Source organism: Bactrocera tryoni, chromosome 2 (assembly GCF_016617805.1).
Source record: "Bactrocera tryoni isolate S06 chromosome 2, CSIRO_BtryS06_freeze2, whole genome shotgun sequence".
Taxonomy (NCBI): Eukaryota; Metazoa; Arthropoda; class Insecta; order Diptera; family Tephritidae; genus Bactrocera; species Bactrocera tryoni.
The window spans coordinates 65,316,597-65,339,942 of record NC_052500.1 but is presented as its reverse complement, the minus strand read 5'-3'; the positions used below and the strand labels follow the sequence as shown (position 1 = coordinate 65,339,942).

Genomic DNA, 23,346 nt, shown 5'->3' with positions numbered 1-23,346 from the left:
TTGAAATAAAAGCAGTATATTCAAGGTTTTTATTTATAATGTGGGAATAGGCCATTGGCCAGATATAATAAGGGTTAATCTCTTAACGGCAAAATCTAGAAAGTCTACTTTGTTGATCCGATTTCATGCCTTACTCTAAATATTCCCAGAATCTCTTGTCTTACTCCAAATATTCCTAGAATCTCTAAGAGTACTTTGTTGATCCCATTTATTGTCTTACTCCAAATATTACCAGAATTTCAAAAAGTGATTTGATTTGTTGAACCGACCTCTTGCTTTACCGATTTCTTGTCTTACTCCAAATATTACCAGAATCTCTAAGAGTTCTTTGTTGATCCGATATCTTGCCTTACTCCATTGATAAAATAAAAATTAAGGTTGCGAAAATCGAAAATTTTTGTAACCCGGATGAAGGCGTGTCGAAAACAAAAGGGAAACGAGCTGGTCCGTCGGTGCCTTTTTTCTTCTTGGTATGGTAGTGTAATCGTGATGTGGTGGTTTTTGTATGCGTGTGATGTGGATTGTAAGATGTGGTGTATGCGGTGTGAAAGTGTTGTACGGTGAGGGGGTCTGAGACTCATTTAGCCTCCCAGAAGATATGTAATTTTTGTATTTATCATCAAATTTGGTGGGCGGAATCAGTGCGAATGTTGGAAAAGGCTTACGAAGACGATGCAAAGCCTTCAAAGACGGTCGAGATATCGCTGAAGACATGCCACGTTCTGGACGACATTCGACCTCTTCAACTAAAGAAAATATTAAAATATAATATATAATATAAGTGAAGGATATGGTCAGCATCAATCATCAGGCAAATGTTACAGATATGGCAAGAGAGCTCAACATCTCTCGCGAGTCGGCTTGAATGATTTTGATGGATACTTTAGGTATGAAATGCGTATTCACCAGATTAGGCTCTGTGTGATTTTGTCTTGTTCCCCAAACTGAAATAACCGCTCCGGTTATTACTTTACTTATGCAGAAAAGGCCAGAAAGACCATTGAGACAGTCATTATATCAAACACAACCCTGAAATTAAAAAAAAAAAACTGAAGCAATCTCCCGAAAAAATGCGTGGCAGTGTGAATCAATTTCTACAGCAATTAATCGTGAATTCATTCACTGTCAGCAGAAATTTCTTAAACAAAAAATTTTTTAAAACTTTTTTAAACCATTTAATTTCCAAAAATATCCATAAATAACCATTAAAACTCCTCGAAGTCAAAATAGAGTAAGTTGCGCTATTAAAAATTACTTAAAGCTGCGCTGCATATTAAAATCAGCGCCAACAGCACGCAACGCTGCTTGAGCGCCATAAAAAAAAATCGAGACAAAAATGCAAATACTCATCACCGAAATTGCTCGACAGGAAACGATAGCATAGCAAATCAAAAATTGTGATAAACACAAGACCTACACACAAATAGACATAACCATACTTGTCTGCTTACTTAAATACTTGCGCGTTATTTATCGGCATGCACCGCTATAAAGCGTACAGCGTGAATGTAGATTGTGGGCTAGCCAGTTTGCTGTCTGGCTGGTTAGTATCATCTGCCAGACATGCGGGCATAGAGACACACACTCATATTTACATACAATATATCACATGCAAACGTGATCCACACCCAGCTTGAATATTGTTTAATAGCTGTATGTATGTGCGTGTGTATACATTTTTATATTAATGTATGTACATATGTATGTACGCATGTTTATATGTATGTATATTTTTATTAGCTACATTTCAAACGTGATTTTTCGTTGACAAAAATTATGTTGGCAATTAAATATTTTGTGGTGCACCACTACGGGCATAATTGTGCATGTTTGCAGACAATGCTGTGCGTGTGTTAGGAAAAAATGCACTACTCTACGCTAATTGCATGTATGAATAGACGCCTTAATGAACCCAAAACAAGAAAAAACTTTAACTTCGACTGCGGCACAGCTATAATACCCTTCACAGGTTTTTTTCTTATAGCATAAAATGGTGTACAAATATTTTTATTTTGATAGTAGTCGTTCAGTTTGTATGACAGCTATATGCTATAGTGATTCGATCTAGACAATAATAGCAGAGATTGTAGTGTTGCCATGGATAATTGTCTGTGCTAAATTTTGAGAAGATATCTCTATTAATGGAAAAGTTTGCCATACAAGAACTTGACTGTGAACGGCCACTTTGTATGACAGCTATATGCTACAGTGGTCCGATTTTGGTAATATATTAAAAAATTGAGACATTGCCTTAAACAATAATCCGTGCCAAATTTCGTGAAGATATCTTGTCAAATGAAAAAGTTTTCAATACAAGGAGTAGATTTTGAGCGAGCGATTTGTATGCCAGCTATATCCTATCCTATCCTATCCGATTTAAGTAATATTAACAGAGATTGCAGCATTGCCATGGATAATTGTCTGTGCCTAATTTCGGAAAGATATATTCTTAAATAAAAAAGTTTGCCATACAAGAACTTGACTTTGAACGGCCACTTTGTATGACAGCTATATGCTACAGTGGTCCGATTTTGGTAATATTTTTGGAGATTAAGACATTTTTTAAGCAATAATCCGTGCCAAATTTCGTGAAGATATCTCGTCGAATGAAAAAGTTTTCAATACAAGGATTAGATTTTGAGCAAGCGATTTGTATGCTAGCTATATGCTATAGTGATCAGATCGGCAAAATTTCTTGTATAGTATAGCACTGTTGTCGAAAATCGTCTGAGCCAAATTTCGTGAACATATCTTGCGAAATATAAAATATTTCTTTACGAGCACTTAAATTTAATCGTTGAATTTGTATGGCAGCTACATATATTTTACAGTAATGAGATTTTGTCGGTAGTCCGACAGCTGAGCAGCTCCTGTGAGAACAAAATATGTGTGCAAAGTTTCAGTTCAATATCTCACAAAATAAGTGACTAGACGAACAGGCAGGCTTAACCACATCCAATCATATTTAGAGTCCCTAACGTTTCCTTCTGTGTTCATAACAAACTTTATCTACCCTGGTCAGGGTATAAAAATACAAAATATAGCACATCAAAAAACAACAGTATGCATTGATTGTCTATGGTATTATACTAGTAGCTTCCAAAAAAAAAACTAAAAAAAATCATACTGCTTTTCAGTAATTTATGCATGCCTGCGTGCTTGTGGCATTTCGGTGGCGAAAAATCACTTCAACAATTCGTCGGCTGCAATTTTTATGCCACTTTATTATTACTAACTACCTTTTGTATTGCTTCATACACTCTAGCTTTTGTTGTTTTTGTTTTTGCTTACTTTGCCAGTAAACGCATTTTCAATTTTCGTTCACAATCTCGCGGTCGCTGTCACCACTCGGCTGTTGACTGTTGGCTGTCTATGTGCGCGTAATAAAAATGTTCTTAGTTTTTATGACTTCGGTTTTTGAGATTTGCAATTAAATTTTATGCTTAAACTGCAATTACCACGAATTTGGGAATAAGTTCTTTTATGACCCTCGTGGCGTCGCGCAAACGATGGGGATAATCGTTAGTACTTGAATAGTTTGAAATTTTTGAATTTTCGGAATTTATGTGGAGCATAAAATAACTTGGAGTATTGCGTAGTTTAGAACGAGTTTGTTTGCTATCAGTTATTGGTTTCGTTTAGTATTGACGATTTTGAGCCATCCGGACTACAGTTTTTTGTGCCTACACTTTTGCATTACACTGCGATTACTACATGTAATCGGAAGTAGTTTGAGTGGCAAACATTTTAGATTAGAGAAAAACGTGTTATCTTTATGAGTCGTATAGCAATGCCGTCCAATTGTAAAAAAGAAGAAGCAGAAAAACTATTTCCAAGCTCAGTCAAACTGGAAGACTTTTAAAAACGTTTACTGTAATATTTGTTTCATACTATTCCTTACATCTGTAAATCCAGCAATTTCCTCTCATCTGCTCACTTCAACTCATATCAATCTATTACATTTTGGAGAGTTGGTCGTTCGTTTCTCCACTCTGTAAACCTAAATTCTTTAATATCGGCTTATCAAGCTTAGAGCCATTACTGTCATTTCGGTTGTCTGATCAATTATGGTAGTTCTCAGTATGGTAGTTGTGGTACATTTACTTTATATTTAAAAGCAGCCGAATAGAGCTTTGAGACTGAAGCTTCACGGAAAATATACCTTAAAAACTATAGCAGCAATAAAAGTTGTCGAATATGAAATAAAGAAACTGGCAGATCTATCGTTTGTCGAATAGAATAAATCAATGCTGTAGTGTTTATATTCCGCTTCTATCGGACTTATGTACTCAGTGTCTAAACAGTTTCAGTTTGATACAGTCAGTAATTTCCATTTAAGAATTTCAAAAAATTATGTGTTACTTCTTTACTAAACTTTACTTTATATTTAGTTGGATCGAGCTTTGCGCTTAAAGCTACAAAGATAATATAACTAGTAATAAATGGCTGCTTTCTGGACACTGGCTTAGCTTACAGAATCCCTTCATAAATACTTACGTACATACCTGCTCGGGAAGCATATTGTTAAAGTCATTCATAAAATTTTTGAGAATTTTATTTGAATACTAAAACTATCAAGGATTAACCTAAAAGCTACTAAGCATTAAAGTTACTAATTCACACTACTAAATATGCAATTATGCTAAACTTGGAGGGATTTAAACTTAAACAGGCTTTAAAAGCTCAACATTTTTTAAAAGATTTTATTTTCGAAAAACGCTACTAAATACTTAATTTAGAGATGTTTAAATTTAAACAAGAAATGCCTTAAAAGCTCGGTTCATTTTTAAAAGCTTTTATTCTAGAAAAATTAATCGAAAACGACTGCACTCGTATAGCTTTAAACTTACATATCCCACCGAATTTGTAATAGCTTCTTGCTTGATATTGCAAAAGTGATAAAAATGTAATTTCTAGTATGTTTTTTCCTCTTTACTGGCTCCAGCGCGTTTACTAAATCTTTAGTTTACAATCCTTGTTTATCTATTCGAGAAGCAGTTTGTTCAAATGCTACACGAATAAATATTAACCTTAAAGCGTATAGGCCACACTACTAAATAATCTACCGTACTGCATTTGAAGGTAGATGATTGAGGAGACAAACGTTTTAGATAAACTTAAATTAGGAATGGCTCTACGGCCACAAATGCTCCGAATTTTCAAAAGCTTGGTACAAAATAATTACACCCGCAGATGAAGATTGAAGCATTAACAATTTAAGTTTAGCTTAAGAAAAGCTTTAAAAGCTCAGAGTTTTCACAATAATTACATTCGTATTAGCTTTAGCATTTTTTTCGGCTTATTACTAAAAACTTCTTAAGAAATATTTCATAAGTGAGAAATTTATATGTTCTTTCATTCTGTTCGCGCACTCCACTTTTTACACGAATTTCATTTTTAATTTGTGATTTGTGTAAAGAAAGCACAGAAAATACCGCATGCATTTTATCACAGAAAAAGCTTCCAGATTAACGCTAAGAAATGAAAAGGTCATGAAATGAGACAAAAGACAGCAGAACTAGGCCAAGGAGCTGCTATAAAATACATGTATTTATTAACATTCAAAACGTCATTTACAAAACATCTTAAGTAACAGCATACAATTGCTAACTCAGGCAGCATTCATTAGAACAATTGTTGGGGGATTTGAAGAAATGAAAAGAGAGCTTCTTTCTTTGATTTTTTTCGTTTATTTCCCTTGCTTCAGTACAAGAAAACCATAGTAATTAGTAGTGCTCTATAATTATGTACAGCAAGCAACAGAGAAAAGTCAAAGACAGAGCAAGAATGTGAGTAAAGAGAATGCAATGCAAAGGGTTACTGGATTGTAAGGCGAAAGGTATACATATTTGTTTTGACCAAGCTTGACCAGATTGCAACAAGAAACAATAAGCAATGTGGATGAGAAAACAATTTTAATATTAGAAAATAACATCCTTTTACTTATAATTTATTAACTCGTACTATAAACATACTACATACATACACCCTTTCATTATAGTTAGCGGCCTGCTGTTTCTTAGCTGTCTTTACCCTGTAAAAAAGATAAACGCTCCCTTTGAAATACCTGCAAATAAATAATAAAAAATCTAAATCTCCTTGCAGCATAGGCAATATTTTAATGTGCAGAAATGCTACAGTTATTTACAAAAGCAAATCGCCGCAAGGTATCTAGAAGTGCCCATAAATGCGCAGAGCGCTTCGGATCGGCGCCACAGCAGCATTGTTTCTTCACTGGCAATTGCGGTCCAAGTATGAAAATGCGCCGAGACTGCATTTAGCACTGTTGCAACAGGCTATGAGTGTAAGCAACAGATGCCCAGGGCCCTTGTGCCGCTCCATGTTTATTTCGCTGCGCTGTCTTCGGCTTTCTTCAACTTTAATTTTTACTCTGCTATATTTCATAAACAGTTATTTATGTTATGTGTTATGTCTGCTGCTTGCCGCCTTAGGCGGTTGCCTTTGTAGTCGCCAGCAATTACACGTGGTTTTCTTTGCTGTTGTTTGTGCACCACACGCGTATTTCTTCATTATATCCAAAGCGTTTTGAGAGCTTTCAGATTCGATTTTGCTTTATACTTCCGCAGCGTAAGCTATGCAAGTGCATCTGGTCAAGTTGTTGTTGACATTTGAATTGCTGGGTGCTAATGAGGCATGAATGTGTAATTTGGCGGAAAATGCCTTTCTAAAGGGTGTTACATGAAGTGTAATTTGTAGGAAAATTTATTATCAATCTTAAAATTGTGAAATAAGTTGGTATCTTTCTTGTGCGGTAAAGGTATAAAATTATATTAGGGTGATGTGAATTTTAAAATATTTTGTATTTATAAACTTGTAATCAAATTTCGTGATATACGATTTCGATTTTTTCAAAAATACATATTTGAATGACAAAAGTTTGTCTTAAAATACTTATACCGCTTAAAAAGTTAATTACATTTTTTTTAACTGCGAATATTTCAAAAAATTAATTTATCGATTATTAGTAAATTATAAATTTTTTTTCGTAAATTTAATTGTTTTAAAACATCTTTTTTTCAAAATTTAGAACTTTTCATATTATAACAAAAAAATTATCTAAACCTTTTTTATTTTTAAAAATATTTTTTTGGAAAATGCATTCCGTTATTAGTAATATAACTGATCTTTAAAAGCATATTTCCAAAATAATTCGTAAGGGCAATGGGCGAAAAAAATCGAATTTTTGAAGTTAGTGAAAGTGAAACTAATTTTTTTAATAAAAATATTTAATTTATCAAATTATAATAAAAAAAATTTATTTAAACTTTTTTTTTAATTTTATTTTTCAATTTTTATCATAACTTTTTTAATTATGTGAATTTTTTAAATTATAAAAAATATTTTTTTTTTCTAATTTTTTTTTGATTTTACAAATAGTTTTTGTATAAAAACAAAACAAAAATATTCAAGAAAAAAATATTAATTGATAAATTTTTTTTGATAAATTTATTTTTTACAACACTTTTTTTTTATTTGAATCTTTGAAATTATAAAAACCATTTTTTTCTTTTATTTTAAAATATTTACTTATCAATTTTTTCTTAAATTTAGTTTTTTCAAACCCTTTTTTCAAAATTTTATTTTTTTAAATTTCTGAAAGTATTTTTTTCTACATTTTGTTTTTAATTTTTAAAACATTTTTCCATTTTTCTTTTAAAACAAAACCTTTTTTAATATTAAATTTTCAGAAAAAAATTGAAATATTTATTTGTAGCGAAAGCGGCAAATTATTTCTGGAAGACATACATATGCATAATTTAAATTTATTTAATAACATCTAATTTTGAGAAAAGTTGTTATGGCTTAACAAAACCCTTGAGCACCAAAATTTTTTTTTCATACTATCCAGCATAATAAAGCAATTATAAATGAATTATGTAAGTCTGACATACAACTTTCAAAAACTAATTCCCGTCTTCATCTTCTTCATTTACTTGTAAATGGCCTGAAAAGCGAAATTTTAATCTTTCTGCGCTTGTGTGTAAATAAAACGCATAATTATGTATTGATATATGCAAACAAATAAATTGATTAAATAATAATTATGTATGGTTGATGTAATTACATGGAGAAAATGAAAAAAACAATATTTTTGTTGGCTTCTTCAAAGCTACTTCCACTGGCTTTGCAACTTTCGGCTCAACCAAGACTGAAAAAAATAATGAACAATAATTGAGCACAAAAAGTCACACGTATATACATACTATACATAAATATAAATGTAGTTATATTCATAAAGCCAAATTATATTTAAAATTCACATAATTTTGTTATTACGTATGCACAATAGCACTTCTGTCTATAATTAAATGCTGATGAGCCGCTAAGCTGGCTGGTGTTAAAGAATGATAGTTTTTTAATTTGCGCCTCAAGACTTAAGTCTTGTGTTTATTATAATATATTTATTATTGCTATGCTGTGTCTGTTTTGTTTTTATTTTCTTTTTTTATTGTGATTTTCAATACATAGTTTGGCACAAGTGTGTGCAGAGGTTCACCAATGCGGCTGAATGCTGTTGGCAGAATACTTAGATAATTGACTTGTATTGTATTTGGTAGGCTTTGTCGTTAGATATTGTCATCGCAGGCTTTAAACTAATAATTAAATATGAATAATTCGAATAAAATTTGTTATAAAGCGCAAGAAATTATATGAGTTCCCGTATACATCATCACTTTAATGTGCCCTTTTGAATACCGCATGAAAATTTCGTACCTTAAAGGTTGTATAAATTTTTACAATTTTTAAATAAAAAGATTTTTTAATATTATGTAAATGAAAAAATAAGTTTTAAAAACTTATTAAGTTCTTTATTATACTCAATTTGGTTTTAAACTTCAAAAGCTTATAAAAAACCCAAGAGTGAATTAAAACAAAAATATTTTTTTATTTTTTAAATACATATATAAATAATAAATATTTTTTAATAATATAAAATTAAAGAAAAAAATAGTGTTATGAAAAATAAAAATATTTTTAATAAAAAAAATTTAATAGGAGAAAATATTTTTATGTTTTCATTTCTCATAGCACTTTTTTTCTTTATTTTTTTTCAATAAAAACATTTTTTTAAATTTTATTATTATTTCAGAAGAATAATACAATCTAATTTTTAATTCTTTCGAATCCAATTTTTGATTTCCCCTACAAAAAAACGTATAAAAATTTGAGATAAAACTCAAAAGGAAGAAAAATATCCTACTTTTTTCTTCAAAATTTCCCAATGTAAATACTCATTAAAACTTTTCAAACAATTTATAACGCCATTGATATATAATTGCCGAAAACCGCTTGTTTTCCGGCTGTCACGCTAGCTATGCCCTCAATTTATTTTAAATTAAGTATACCAAATTTCCCTTAAAAATTCCTTGGTAAGGGCTCTCACCAGTCATGGCAATACATCGTGTAAAGCAGTGTCGGTCGACCTACCTTTGATGTAGGCATGGGTTCTTATCAGTTTACGCCTTGGCATGCTGCTCCTAATATCGTACAGATCCATGAGTCTCTCCAACGAGTTTGACAGAAACGAGGATAGGCTAATGAGCCTATCGGCATAAACGCTACCTCAACTTGAATTCAGGCTTTCGGAACATTGACTAATCTAACTCAGTTCGCATAGATGGGGACCACTCAGCTGCATGACACCTTTCCTGTACGTTGCAGTTGCGCTGGTATGATGCCATTAGGGTCTTTGAAGGTTTGAACGAGTTCAGCACCCATGTGAGGTGACGTTCATCCAAAAGGTCTTTGAAGGCTGTACAGCCTTCCGTCCTCAAGACAGTCAGGTCTACGTAACTGGAACGGACCCGGATTTTTTATACGGTTATGCGCTATCAATTCGGCAGAATTCTGCTGGTGCAACAACATCATCTGTACAGCCACCTTAAAGTTCTCCTAGTGATTGGGCACAATAGACCTAAGGTCGCGGTGCATTCCTCATCTATAAATCTAGTGACACTTTTTAAGCGAAATGCAGGAACGAAAAGTGAATATACTGGAGTACCTGTAGTTTCAACAATCTCACGCTGTTTACGATCCACGCACCATCAGAATTTCTTACATGCCCCAGGGAAATAGAATATTTCACTAAAACTTATGACAGCCCTCTACACTTTCGCAGAAGTCTCTCCTCGAGGCTGTCCTATCTTTCTTTAACTCGGACTTGTATATAGCCAGTCCTACTTTATATAGCGCCCAATCGTCATCAGAGTCTTCTGCTTGAAAATCTGATCTCCGTTAGCTCCGATATCCTCGAAGGGGGTTTCCCTTTTCCTTTGAAAGTTTTCAGAGAACACGAACTTTCAAGATATTTCTTACACACAAAGCAGAAGACTCATCAATCGCACCCGCGGATAGTATGGAATTCTTACAGGTCTTACAGGTTTTAATTATAACAATTAAGAGTTAAAAATAAAAATTTTATTTTTGCTCAATGTTTTAAATCAGAATTTGAGCATGAAAACAGAAACTCAAGAAAGTATTCTTTTGTTGACCGATGTAATTTGCTAATATGCGATGAAATAGTCTAAATTCCGCCTACTTAATAAAAAATTCTAGTTTTCTTACTCCAACATAGGCACAAGAATAAATGAAAGGAAATTATTTCTTGAAAACGTTATATAAATATGTATATTATTCAAACTCCAACTTTCTTTCCTAAGTCACAAATCTTTAAAGTTTCTCCTCCTCGTACTAAACTCGTTTTTATTATTTAATTTTTAATCACTTTTATTTTAAATATAAACATTTTTATAACCAAAGGGTATATAAAAAACTTTTTCAATTAAGTTAAGCTATAAAAATCTGACTTTTTTACAACTCTGCAACATAATCTGCATAAAATTGGCAACCAGTAGTCGGGCAACATTTGCTGTTTTCTGCTTTTCTTTTGCGAAACTCGAAATCAATAAAAGTTTAGGAAACAACATAGACAGCGACAAAATGTTGTTTTGTTGTTTCTGCTGCGCCTGAGTGGCAGCGTATTTATTTGGCTTTTTTTATAATTTTATAGCCATTCATTATTATGCTGCTTTACTAGCGACCACTTTGCGTTATTGCAAATGCCTGCAACTGAATTTGATGATGTGCTGTGGCATGCAACCGCAGACTGCTGGACATTTTATAGCAGTATATATAAATATATATATTTATTCATGCCTATATCAGTCACAGCAACTATTGGCAGCTGCTTGGCATTGTTTTTATTGTTTATAGTCTACTCACCAACAGTAATTGCTGACTTTTGGTCCATTACTGGGCGAAAACAATCTTTAGTTAGTCATTTCGTGCGCTGCCCATGCATGAAGATGCGCTTTTTAAGGACTCCACTCACATAAAGATCACTAGAAATGCTTATAAATTTTGCTTGCTCCCCTCCTCGCGTTGGATGTTTTGCTACTTCATTTTAATTATTATTATTGCTCAAGTCAACAAACCGGAAAAATTCAGCTACTGTTTGTAGTTTCTTTTGTTTTTGACTGCTTCGTACCAACGAATGCTGCCCTTTACCACTGCAACTTCAACTTCAACTGTCAGCAACTCCACAGCGAACAAATAATGTCACGAGTTAATGTGGCCGCAACATTGGCAATGACACAATTGATGTTGCTGCAACATGCAGAAACCACAACAAAATCAAGCATCAACTAGTTGAATAAATGTCTGCATATATTTTTTGGTTGCAAATATCTTTTGTTGTATGTCTTTTTGTTGCTTTTACATGTCATTTTGTGTGTGTTTTTGATTTTATTTTAATTTTTATACCCTGAACAGGGTAAGTTAGGTTTGCTACGAAGTTTGTAACGTCAAGAATGAAACTAGACACTTTAAAATATATATGTATGTATATATATATAAATGATCAGAGTGACGAGCTGAGTCGATGTAGCCGAGTCCGTCTGTATATACTATACAAGTATCTACGCGAAATAGTCCCTCAGTTTCTGCTTGACTGATCGATCAGTCGAGTCCTGGTAAGGAAAACTTTTTTATTTGACGAGTTATCTTCAAGAAATTTGGCATGACCTATTATCTAAAGCAACGCAATAATCTTCATACAAATTGTTCATATCGGACCATTATAGCATATACTTAGCTGTCATATAAACTGAACGATCAAAATCAAGTGCTTGTAGGGAAAACTTTTTCATTTAATGAGATATCTTCACGAAATTCGGCTGGAACTATTTTAATAAGCAGGACTACAATCTGCGAATAAATTGTCCAGATTGAATCATTATGGCGTATAGCTGTTATATAAACTGAACGATCAAAATCAAGTCTTTGTATGGAAAAATGTTTCATTTGATGAGATATCTTCATGAAATTTGGCGTGGATTATTTTCAAAAGCAATGCTAAAATCTCCGAAGAAATTATTCAGATTGGGTTGCTGTGGCATATAGCTGCCATACAAACTTAACGATTAAGATCAAGTGCTTGTAAGGAAAACTTTTTCATTTGATGAGATATCTTCCCGAAATTCGGCTGGAATTTTTTTATTAAGCAGGGCTACAATCTCCAAAGAAATTGTTTAGATCGGCTCACTATAGCATATAGCTGCCATACAAATGGACGGTTCAAAACCAATCTAAATATTATTTTATATCCTTATTGGTTATAATAATATGTATAATTATATATAAATAACAATAAAAAGCTATAATAAATGCAGCTGTGAAGGGTATTCCAGCTTCGGTGCAACCAAAGTTAACGCTTTTTCCTGTATTTCATTTTATTTTTCATTTTTTATTTATTTACTTTTCTTTCTGTAGTCACTTCTTTATGCACGCGCTGCAAGCGCTACCGTGTATCCTTTGCGTGCATGCCCTTGCTCGCTTCGTCTGCCATCTCAACCAATTTCCAACTACTTGCATGCCACATCCGTCGTAATGCTGCTACTTGCCTCACTGATTTTACTCCATTTTTACGAGTATACGCCATGCCATTTGGCAGTGGCGCAAAATTTAATGTACTGTCAATGTGCAGCGCTCAAACTACCGCTGTGTTGTTGTTGTCGTTGTTGCTTTTAAATATTTTAAGTATGCAGTAATTTGAAGTAGCCTCCGAGTACTATCTCGTGAAGCACTCAACTTGACTACTACTTTGCTCACATCGTCTATGCGTTGCATCTGCACAACAAACCAGCAACTAGTCAGTTAATATAAAATACCACCAACAACAACAGCAGCAACATCAACTGTCATTAAGCTAATCTCGGGTAATTCGATAACAGCAGTCGGTATTCGTTTTCCGACATTCATTTACGGGATACCTGCGGTGAAATGCAAGTTCCTTCTGCTCTCTTCTCTAACTCTTCGTTTCTGTTCATGTATTCTGTTTTGTCTCTGTCTTCGCATTTTTTGCATTTTAATTTTTATGGCAGTAATATTATAATGAACTTGCTAGTCTGCTTAGCTGGCAGACGTCGTCAATATGTATGTATGGAAATACATATGTTTTCGCTGACAGCCACGGAAGTTCGGCTTTAGTATCGTTTAACTCCGTCCAACCGCTAACGATTAGCCAAACTCCGACCACAGTCCACTCCACTTCCATTTATATTCTATTTACATATGTCTGTATGTACAGTGTGTTTACATTTCCTTTGCTGTTTGTAATAAACGCTATTTGCACTCGCTGCTAATTTCTTGGTTTGGCATTGAACATCTTGGCTTGACAGTTGAGAAGCCTTATAAGGCTTGCGACGATAAGGTGGAGGATTTTTAAGTATTGCAAATGAGGCTTTTAAGGCAGCACATCTATTAGCTAAGCGTGCGGTAGACTCATCCTGTGAAAATGTTAATGGATTCGAAAAACAAAGTAACAATTAGCTATGAAAATTACTTGAGAAAAGCTCATAAGTCGATATACCTATAAAATTATGAAAGTTAATGCAGAATATCTTTGTGTGCATAAATTTTATGAATGTAGTGAGTAAATGTATTCATTCTTATGCATGCCGTAGCATTTTCTGCTCAATTCGTTCGTGAGGTTGCGCTTAAGCCACCAATTCTCATAATGTTTATGTTATATCAAATTAATGTATTGTAAAACACAAGTAATCTATATTATTATTCGAACATTTTAGCAAATTTTTATGCTATCGTTTTCCTAAGACTTTAATTGCTGCAAATATATGCAATCAAATCTTTGAAATAAAAGTTTTGTTCTAGAGATTTGTAGCCACGATTTTTCTGAATGACTTTGATCTAATATCTTCCAACTTTGTTGGCATTTACGAAGTGGCATTATCGGTTAACAAATAAAAACAAGTTAATTTACAATACTTTAACAAACGGTGATACATTTTGAAAAAATTTTGATTCCCTTACCTCCGCAGCTGATCTCCAGGCAGAATCACGAAAAAAGGTGTCTTACAATCAGAAAGATTTGTCTGCTTAAAATCCAAAAACCAAAGGATTTGTGTTTGGATGTAGGTAATGATCGAAAGATTAGATAAAACTTTTATATTCGCCAAAATGGCGGGTTCCCAAAAAAGTATAGTTTTTCTGAAAATATTTAGACATCGGAATGGTTAAAATAATTATTTCTTCGTGTGAATTCAAACAGATACTTAGCTCTAACCATTTCGAAGAAATTTTATTCATTGATTCTGCAAACAGAATGTCCTGAAAACACGTTTAAGGGGTTTCCCCGGGTAAAAAACAGCCTATTGTCAGCATTGTTTTGGTTACAAACTTACACTATTAACAAAGAAATTCTGAATTTATGGGAAAAAATATTTAAAATATTAAGCTCGGCCATTGCGACGCCATTTCTGGTGACCTCTCAAAAAAAAGATGCTCCCGCATTGGCAGGATAACTCCTTACATGATCATCTAAAGTGAAAAAATACGTATTTTAGGTAAAAACCTTAACTTAGAACTTAAAGAAAGGAAAAAAACCTGAACATTGGATTTCTGGTAGATGTTTTTACTAACAAAATTATAATTTCAGTGAACATTTTTTTTTTCAAGTAGCTGCAATCGAAAAAAAATCCTTCATCCAAGTTTTTAAGAATTGTATCTCAATGACCTGTTTAAATTTTCATGAAGATCGGTTAAGTAGTTCGGAAGAAATCTTGCCAACCGACTTCAAAAACACTGTTTCGAGAAAAACGCGTTCAATGACGGCGCACTTAGCCTAGTTTGCCTCGAGCGCACAAATTCTCAAGGCTGTATCCCCGAAACTATTACTCGAATCAACTTGAAAATTTTGGACAATGTTCTAGAAGTGTTGTATAGTTTAATAAGACAATAAAAAAATTCGAGTTTTTGAAACCCGTAAGCCTTTGAACATTTCACCAAGCTAAAAAATGTTAGACACAAATTAGAGAACAAAATTTTTCAAGCTCAAAACATGAACCCAACCCAAAAATTGTGTTCGAAAAGTGAAGCAAATAATCTTGCTAATCATAAAGCGAAACAATAAAAGGAGCATACATAGTATTAGGCTTGCAAAGGACCTCTAGCTGTAAGCAATTTTATACTCGTATATTTTCGGAAACTAATTACCAAAAGGAAACTTTTAAAAAATTCAGTATACGGCAAATGTTTCAACTTTGTTTCGATAAACGCTATAGATTAGAAAATTAAATATCACCAGCTTCTAAGCGTCGTTTTGTGATATCATTTGTATTGAGTTAAGAAAAGCTTCCAATTAGCGACAGCTGAAAGAGTGTGATTAAGAAAGGCTAGAAAATTGATTGATTAGGTTTATTACTTAGAAAACTAATAGTGTAGGTTTTAAAAACAAATTTTCAAGTGCGATTCGAAGCTAGAAAGAATAAGTTTTAACTTTGATGTATTGTGAAGACTGGCAGAGTGGCTTTATTGGTAAGCAATTTGAAGATTGATAGTGTATATTTATCAAGAGTGTAAAATATTTAATTTGACTTTGGCCAAAATGGGATTATGAGTTTAAAAGTCATGCTCAAAATGTCAATAGGCACTTCAACTGTCATAAATTACTTCCAAATAATTTTTATTACTTTTTAACATAAAGAAAACCTCTTATTTCGAAGGTTAATCTAACACACTTCCGGCTAGTCGCAGAACAGGGAATGTTTTGTGGTATATTTTTATACCCACGAACGTATTGGTATTTATCGTCACCAAATATTTGTGAACTTAAAAAGTAATTAGCAAATATTGCGCTCCCCTAGTTCAATTTACGTAACTTATTCACAATGCTGGAAAAATAATGATAAATAAAAAGATAAGTTGTCAATCAGTACATATCAAAGCGGCAGGAAGTCACTGTGAGACTCATTGATGGAATGTTGTATACGAAAGTGTTAATAAATTGATAAATTATTTTGTGTAATAAAATATATATCTGGTATACTATATATACAATACATACTATATACAAGCATTAGTAAATATTGATTTGCTTGTAGATAATGATAAAAAATGAGCGATATACTAATTGAGATAAGAGTATTAATCGAAAAATTGGGGTGAATAAGCAATGATATCTACCGAATCAGCTGTAGTGAATTAGGTATTATTTTACTTAAAATAATTCTAGGATTTTCGAAGCTGATTAGCGAGCTTAAGTCGATTTTGAAACTACTACGAATTTATAATTAATTTATCGCTTCAACTTATTTATTTATACTATAATTATAGGATCCGTTAAAATATTCTTGGTATTATTAGTATAAATTTAACCATTCGAACACCCACTACTACGGTTAATGATTAAACTGTTGTAGGCAACAAATATATACCATATTAAGCTACTCCATGCCACAGGCGAAAGTACAACAAATTACCGTGGTAAGCTGTTACACATAGCAACAACTGCACGAATGATAAAAGGCACACAGGTTAGCAACGAAAGGGTGGCGGGCAGTATGGTGTGTTGTTAGTTCGAAATGAGCATAAAAACCGCCAATCGACTTATAGGCAAACGCGTTGTAGCCACAAATGTTTGCAATTAAGCGAACACGCACAGGGAGCTGCCGGTTTTGTAAAGCCACTGTGTTCAAATACGAGGAGGCGCTATTTTAGTTATAGGTTAACTTTGGAAGTTACCAGATACACAAAAAATATTTAATTAAATTTAAAAAAAAATTTACACGTAATGGTTTTGTAATGGTATATCTAATCATAGTAGTAATGGTATTTGTAATCGCAGTAGTAATGGTATTTGTAATCGATGTGTTAATGGTATTGGTAATCACAGTGGTAGTGGTATTAGTAATCACAATGGTGATGTTATTGATAATCATAGGGGTAATGGTATTGATAATAATAGTAGTAATATTATTTTTAATCGCGGTGGTAATGTTATTATTAATAGTAGATGTAATGGTATTGGTAATCACAGTAGTAATGGTATTGAGACTGATTGTAAATGATGGAAGTTTGCTCACAGCTACTACTATATGCGATATTAAAGCTAACCATTACACTAATAATGAAATTTTATTTGTATTGATAATCGTGTTCGTAATGGTTGAAAATAATGAAAATATAGATACTAGCACTGACAATGGCAATGTTAATAGCATGATAATGGAAATATGATTCGTGATTTTATTATAATATAGAATATAGTCTTCAAAGTGATTGAGCTTGGTGGAATCGAAGACATAACTAAAGTAATTCCAATAATAATGGTAGTGGTATTTGTATAAGGTATTTGTGATATATGTAGATAATGATATTGGTTAAGTTTGAAATGGTAAAAGTATAGACACTAGTAATGACAATACTAGTGCAAATAGCATAGCCTAAGTGATGGTAATTACAATAATAATGGTAATGGTATTTGCATTCATTGTTGCAAATAATAGTGATATAGTATACAATGAGAGGATATGCTAATTCTGTGTATTGTTTTAAGACGTTGCTGTAAGCCTGTAATATTGCTAATATTGTAGCAATAGTATTGATAATTATTAATGATACTTGTAATGGTAATGGTAATCATTACAATGTAATCATATATAAATTAGTGGATCAATTAAGTATTGGTGAATTAGTTGGCAGTTTTCGCAAATGTGAAGATATTTGTAATTGAAAAGATCCTTATACTACTAATAATATTGATATTTTCTAAATATTTGTGGAATAATAATGATAAAAATATTGCTGATTTTATTTTTACTTGTAAATACCGGTAGTAATGTGAATGATAGTGTTAATTGTAATTATACTTACAAGTATATTGTACTGATACTGAAATCGTCAATAACAGTGGTAATTTCATTTGTAATCATAACTTATGACAATTGGTATCGATTGCAAAGTATGACTCTCGGTCAATATGCATTACTTGTAACATTGCTAACAAGATTACAAAAAAAAAAAATTTCTTTGCTGAATCCGGTCATCAATTGGGCCTTAATGATAATCAGCTATACGCTTACACTAGTTCAACTACTTTTCATTTAACACTTATCCCTTGAATCACGCTGCCGTTTTTCTAGAATATCAATAACGCCATGCTGGAGCCAAAGAGCCATGGCAGCAGCACATAATTTAAATTAATCCTTCATTACGTAGACAACATCCTGCTGCTACTTGCTGGTCGCTTGTCTCAGTGCCGATGTTGGCTTAACGAACTTATCAAAAAGGTGTAGCGACGGCATAGGCCGGCAGAAGAGGCGGCTACATGCACACACATATGCACATATTGTCAGAAGCGCAATTTGCTGCGAGAACCGCGTTAACCGCATTTAGTTAAGCCATGCCACTTGAAATTGAAACATTCGCGAGTTCACAATCCTCTTGTTGTTGCTGTTGTTATTGTTATTGTTGTTGTCGCATGCGTTTTACGCCCGAAAGCGGCAAATGCCAAACTCTGTGTGGTGCCGTCATTTAAAGTCAATTATATATATGCACGCATACATACATACAAGCACATACATACACACATGAAGATATTCTTTATTATCGCCGCGTTTCGTTTACAGTAAGCAATCAACTGCAACTACATAACTATTGCTGTCGCTGTCGCTGTCGGCGTTGTAGCATGTTGCACGTTGCGCGCGTATTAAAATGTCAGAACAATGTGCTGCATGCCACAAATTTTACGACGACAACAGCACATTGCTTGCACAACCGTTGGTGCTCTTAACACTTCGATTATGATATTTTGCAACATTTAGCTACTTGCTGCTGTTGTTGTTGTTGCAGCTGTTATAGCGTAGCTGTTCATTACAGCCTAACTACTAGCGCGGCTACTATTGCTGCCGCTACTTGCAACCAAAGCTATAAGCAGCCTCCGCCGAAGCAATCAACAATAAAAAATAGTAGGGGCGGGCGAGCCGGCGGCGGTAGCTGCTGCGGTAGCTAGTCGCTCGGCAATTGCTACTGTGCGCATATTTTATAGCAGCGGCAACGGTAGCCAGCCACAGCGGATGCTTATCAACGGGCAACAATCAGCCGACAGCCAAACCGTTGCCGCTGCTTACCTTGCAACAACAAAAACAGAAGCTTTGGTGGAGATACACACAGGTATTGGCGCATATACTCGCTGACATTGGTGGAGATATCCACACTTTGGTGCGGCTTGCGGGAATTTTAATTAACGCACAGATTTTATTTCAACAACTTTTTCCGCCTTTTTTGGCTGCCTTTTACAACATTTTTTTTGCTTGCTACACCTTTTTTACTCAATCCATTTCAAGCGTTTAATTTATAAATCAATTTGTTTTGCTTTCCTCTTTTCAGACTGAAAACCGATAATAATGGCGGCGCTTGGTGCCCCAAACATATGGTCTCGAATGCGTTGAAAGATTACCTGCAGGTCGACTTGCTACAAACGCATGTCATTACGGCGATACGTACGCAGGGTCGCTATGGCAAGGGTCAAGGTCAGGAGTATACGGAAGCCTATGTGCTGGAGTATTGGCGACCGGGTTTCACCAAATGGCAACGCTGGAAGAATACGCAAGGAAAGGAGGTGAGTGGTGATTATGAGATATGGTAGATTGTAGAAGTATTTAATTTTATGGGAAAAGTAGTGATATGATATTTGTAGATAAAGTTATATTGACTGCGATTTAAGCAACTAAAAGCAAATTTGAAAATGCAAGTGAAATATTCTGTTTGGGAAATATTTAAATACACTACTACTAGAGATATTTTGAACTATAGAGCAAATAGTACCAACAAATAGTTTACTCTAAAGCTAGAAAGATTTGAAAGATACAACTCATTGCTCCCTAAACCTTTTGGCTCGTTTACAGTTTAAAAAGAGTGATCTTATTGAGAAAAGGTTCATTTCCCTTAAGGGTTCAGGAAGAATACCACCAACGTAATTAAAACATTCTGCTTTAGCTTTACAAAATAGTATCTTTGAACCGAAAGTCCAAATTATATAAAAAAAAAATCCGAAAAAATCTAAAGTCACATTTAATATTCTCGAGAAGACTGCAGGAAATATCTAGAGCATGGCACCAGGAAAACAATAGACCAACTCTTGCGTATGTTATGATATACTGGAAGATATGTCGATAGTGAGGCTGCAGAGCCTTTTACAATTTGTGCCAAGCGCAGGCATTCTAAAGGATGAGTACTTCTTTTGGACCTAACAACTGAACTCCATTTCGTATCGCAAAGGACCAAAACTGGTCTGCGCGTCGCTTATTGGCTTACCTTATTAACCTAACCTAACGTAATATTCCTTAAAGCCATAAGATTAGAAACATCAGATATGCTTCTTTATAGTCGAATCAGACAAGTCTACGATGGCCGAAATAATGTAGTATGACTATCTTAAATACTTCCTCACATTTGTCCAACATTTAATATTCCATAATACTTGTAGACACGTAAATAAAGGTTACTGGAATTTATTTAGTATGAACCGACCAATACCATGGTAATATATTTTTCGAACACCTTGTATACTATGTAAGTCAAGGTTGATTTTTATTCTTGACGAAAAAGTCTTTTCCTTATTGTAACGTTTCTATGCCTGCTACAGCTCTAGTAATTCAGTTTTAAAAAGCACATTAAAATTGATCCAGATATTGCGAAAAGCTTTCTTACAGAACCTAGGTCAGGTTAGTTTATGCTAGTTGGTCGATCTGTACAGGGAACACACTCATCTCTATAATTTCATTAAAAAAAAAAATTATCGAACATTATCGAAAAGCTTCGTTTCTTGAACCCAGTGGAACCTAGTTTAGGTTAGTTTATGTTAACTGGTTGATTCTAATATGAAACTCACTTGAACAGCTTATAACGCCGGTCCATTGTGGTACCTAGATGTCCTACAAAACTAGTCATAAATCGAAAAAGCACTTTGAGCCGACTAAAAATTTGTTGAGGCAGCCAATATAACCTATATAATAACCATTTTCTCTTATCTTGGCATAATAATAATTTCGATTTTATTAAATATATTTTATTTTCTCCTGTTTTCATATCCAGATCCTGTCCGGCAACATCAACACATACAGTGAGGTGGAGAACTTATTGCAACCGATAATTTTTGCGTCGAAAATTCGTATTTATCCTTATGGACAATACGATCGAACGGTGTGTCTACGTGCCGAAATTGTCGGTTGTCCGTGGGAAGGTGAGTCAACTTTGAAGATTTTGTATTAATATTAACTTATTTAATTAGTAATACGTAAATTCTAAATCGATTTAATGTTGCATAGTATAACTTTCATAGTTTCCTCACCTAATTTTTAAACTATGACTGGTTATAAGAGTTTTAGTATAACTAAGGAATTCTTACTGAAGTTTAGTGTCATAAGTCGACGACTCAATGGATGATTTCTTGAGCTTGATTAATTTTTTTGGAATTGATCTAACATAACACAGAGATATTGTGATATTAATTTGTATGTAGAAATTTTTCATTGTATTATATTTTGGTTCTTTTAAGTTAAGCATTGTATATAGCATACAGGATGAGATTTTTAAATATTTGTCAAAACCTTTTGATCATTCTTCTTTCTTTTTGCAATGTCTTTCACAATTTTATCACTTCATGTTAGGTTATGAAGGCACAAATGGCCTAGTATTAAGGCTTTTTAAAAACGGTTGGATAGAAAAAGGTGTGAAACACTGATAAGCTTCAACACAGATTTGCGTCTTGGGTTGTGACGGTTTTTTGGTAATAAGAAGAATATTCAAAACTTATTTGGAATAATTCCAGAAGTTGTTTCTCAGTTGTATAGTATTTTTGCTCAGTTTTTTTCCTGGATATATACTTGCATATTTCCTAGAAGACCTCTTCCCTCATTTCTGTGGCAGAAACTCGCCTTAAAGGGTCTCAGTGAACTCTTTACTATATTTTCATGACTTTATTTCGGTTTTACCTTCACTATCTTCCATACACTGTATTATTTAAACCCCTCACTGTCAGCAATGCGCCCAAATGGCGCCAATAATGCGAATTCGAGACATTAAACGCTATCAAAGCGCCTTTCGTGTGCTTAATAAAATTGTAATTTAAGTCGTTAAGGGGGCAGTAAAAGCAAACAGCGAATAAAAAACAAAAGCAACCAAAGTACTTGAGCCAACAAAGGCAAAGGTTAGGCTGATTGCCTTCTGCAGCAGCGGTGAGGGTGTCGGGCAACAGTGCATATTTGTTGTGTTCCACGTGTACGGGGCAGACACTCGTAGACGTGCAACGCACTCGCAAATCGCGTGCAGACAGTTAACGACGACGCCCAAACGTGAATTTTTCCTTTTTTGCCAGCATATGTCAATTTCTATAGTTATTTGTTTATTGTTGTTGTGGTTGGAGACCACTTTGCTGTTGCTGCTAACTGTCAGCAGACTAACGACGCCATCATGTGATTGTTGCATGCAATTTTTGGGAAAAAAGGTATTGCCAATAAAAAAATATAATAATAAGTTAATCTCAATGGCGAAAGTCAAGCAATGCCAAGCCAAAATGCTTCAAAACACAACTGCAACGCAAATTGCCGACAAACAATAGGCAACTGTGCACTTGCTACCGAAAAGTGCATACTTGCGTGCTTGTCGCTGTCAGGCGTGCGCAAATTTGCTAATGTCTAGCATGCTTTAGGGCGTAGTGGCTTATTCATACTGTGTTTCTGTGTATATTTATGCTTAATTTGAAAAATCATTGCAATATAATGATTACACAGCGAAAAAGTGAGCATAGTGTGCAAGTTGCGCCAGAAACATCAACAGCAAAGGGTTGAAATAATATTAACGGAGTTTATGTAAAGACAAAATATCATCAAGTTGGGACTTGATAAGTGCTCGGCGCTGGTGTAAAAGTAGGCGTAACTTGTTTCCGTAGTGATGACACGGAAAACGCATTTAACAAGCGGCGTAAAATGTCTTTACATTCATGGGGTTGGGCCGTAAGGTGCTCCG

At 33.8% G+C, this 23,346-nt stretch overlaps 1 protein-coding gene across 1 annotated transcript in view; it reads left to right on the top strand.

Annotated features, from left to right (window-relative positions):
* LOC120767751 overlaps nt 1-23,346 on the top strand; it is a 163,873-nt gene that overhangs the window by 83,368 nt on the left and 57,159 nt on the right. The window contains exons 4-5 of the mRNA XM_040093965.1: nt 19,708-19,939; nt 21,415-21,562. Of these exons, the coding sequence (XP_039949899.1) occupies nt 19,708-19,939; nt 21,415-21,562 (380 nt within the window). The remainder of the gene's footprint in view (nt 1-19,707; nt 19,940-21,414; nt 21,563-23,346) is intronic.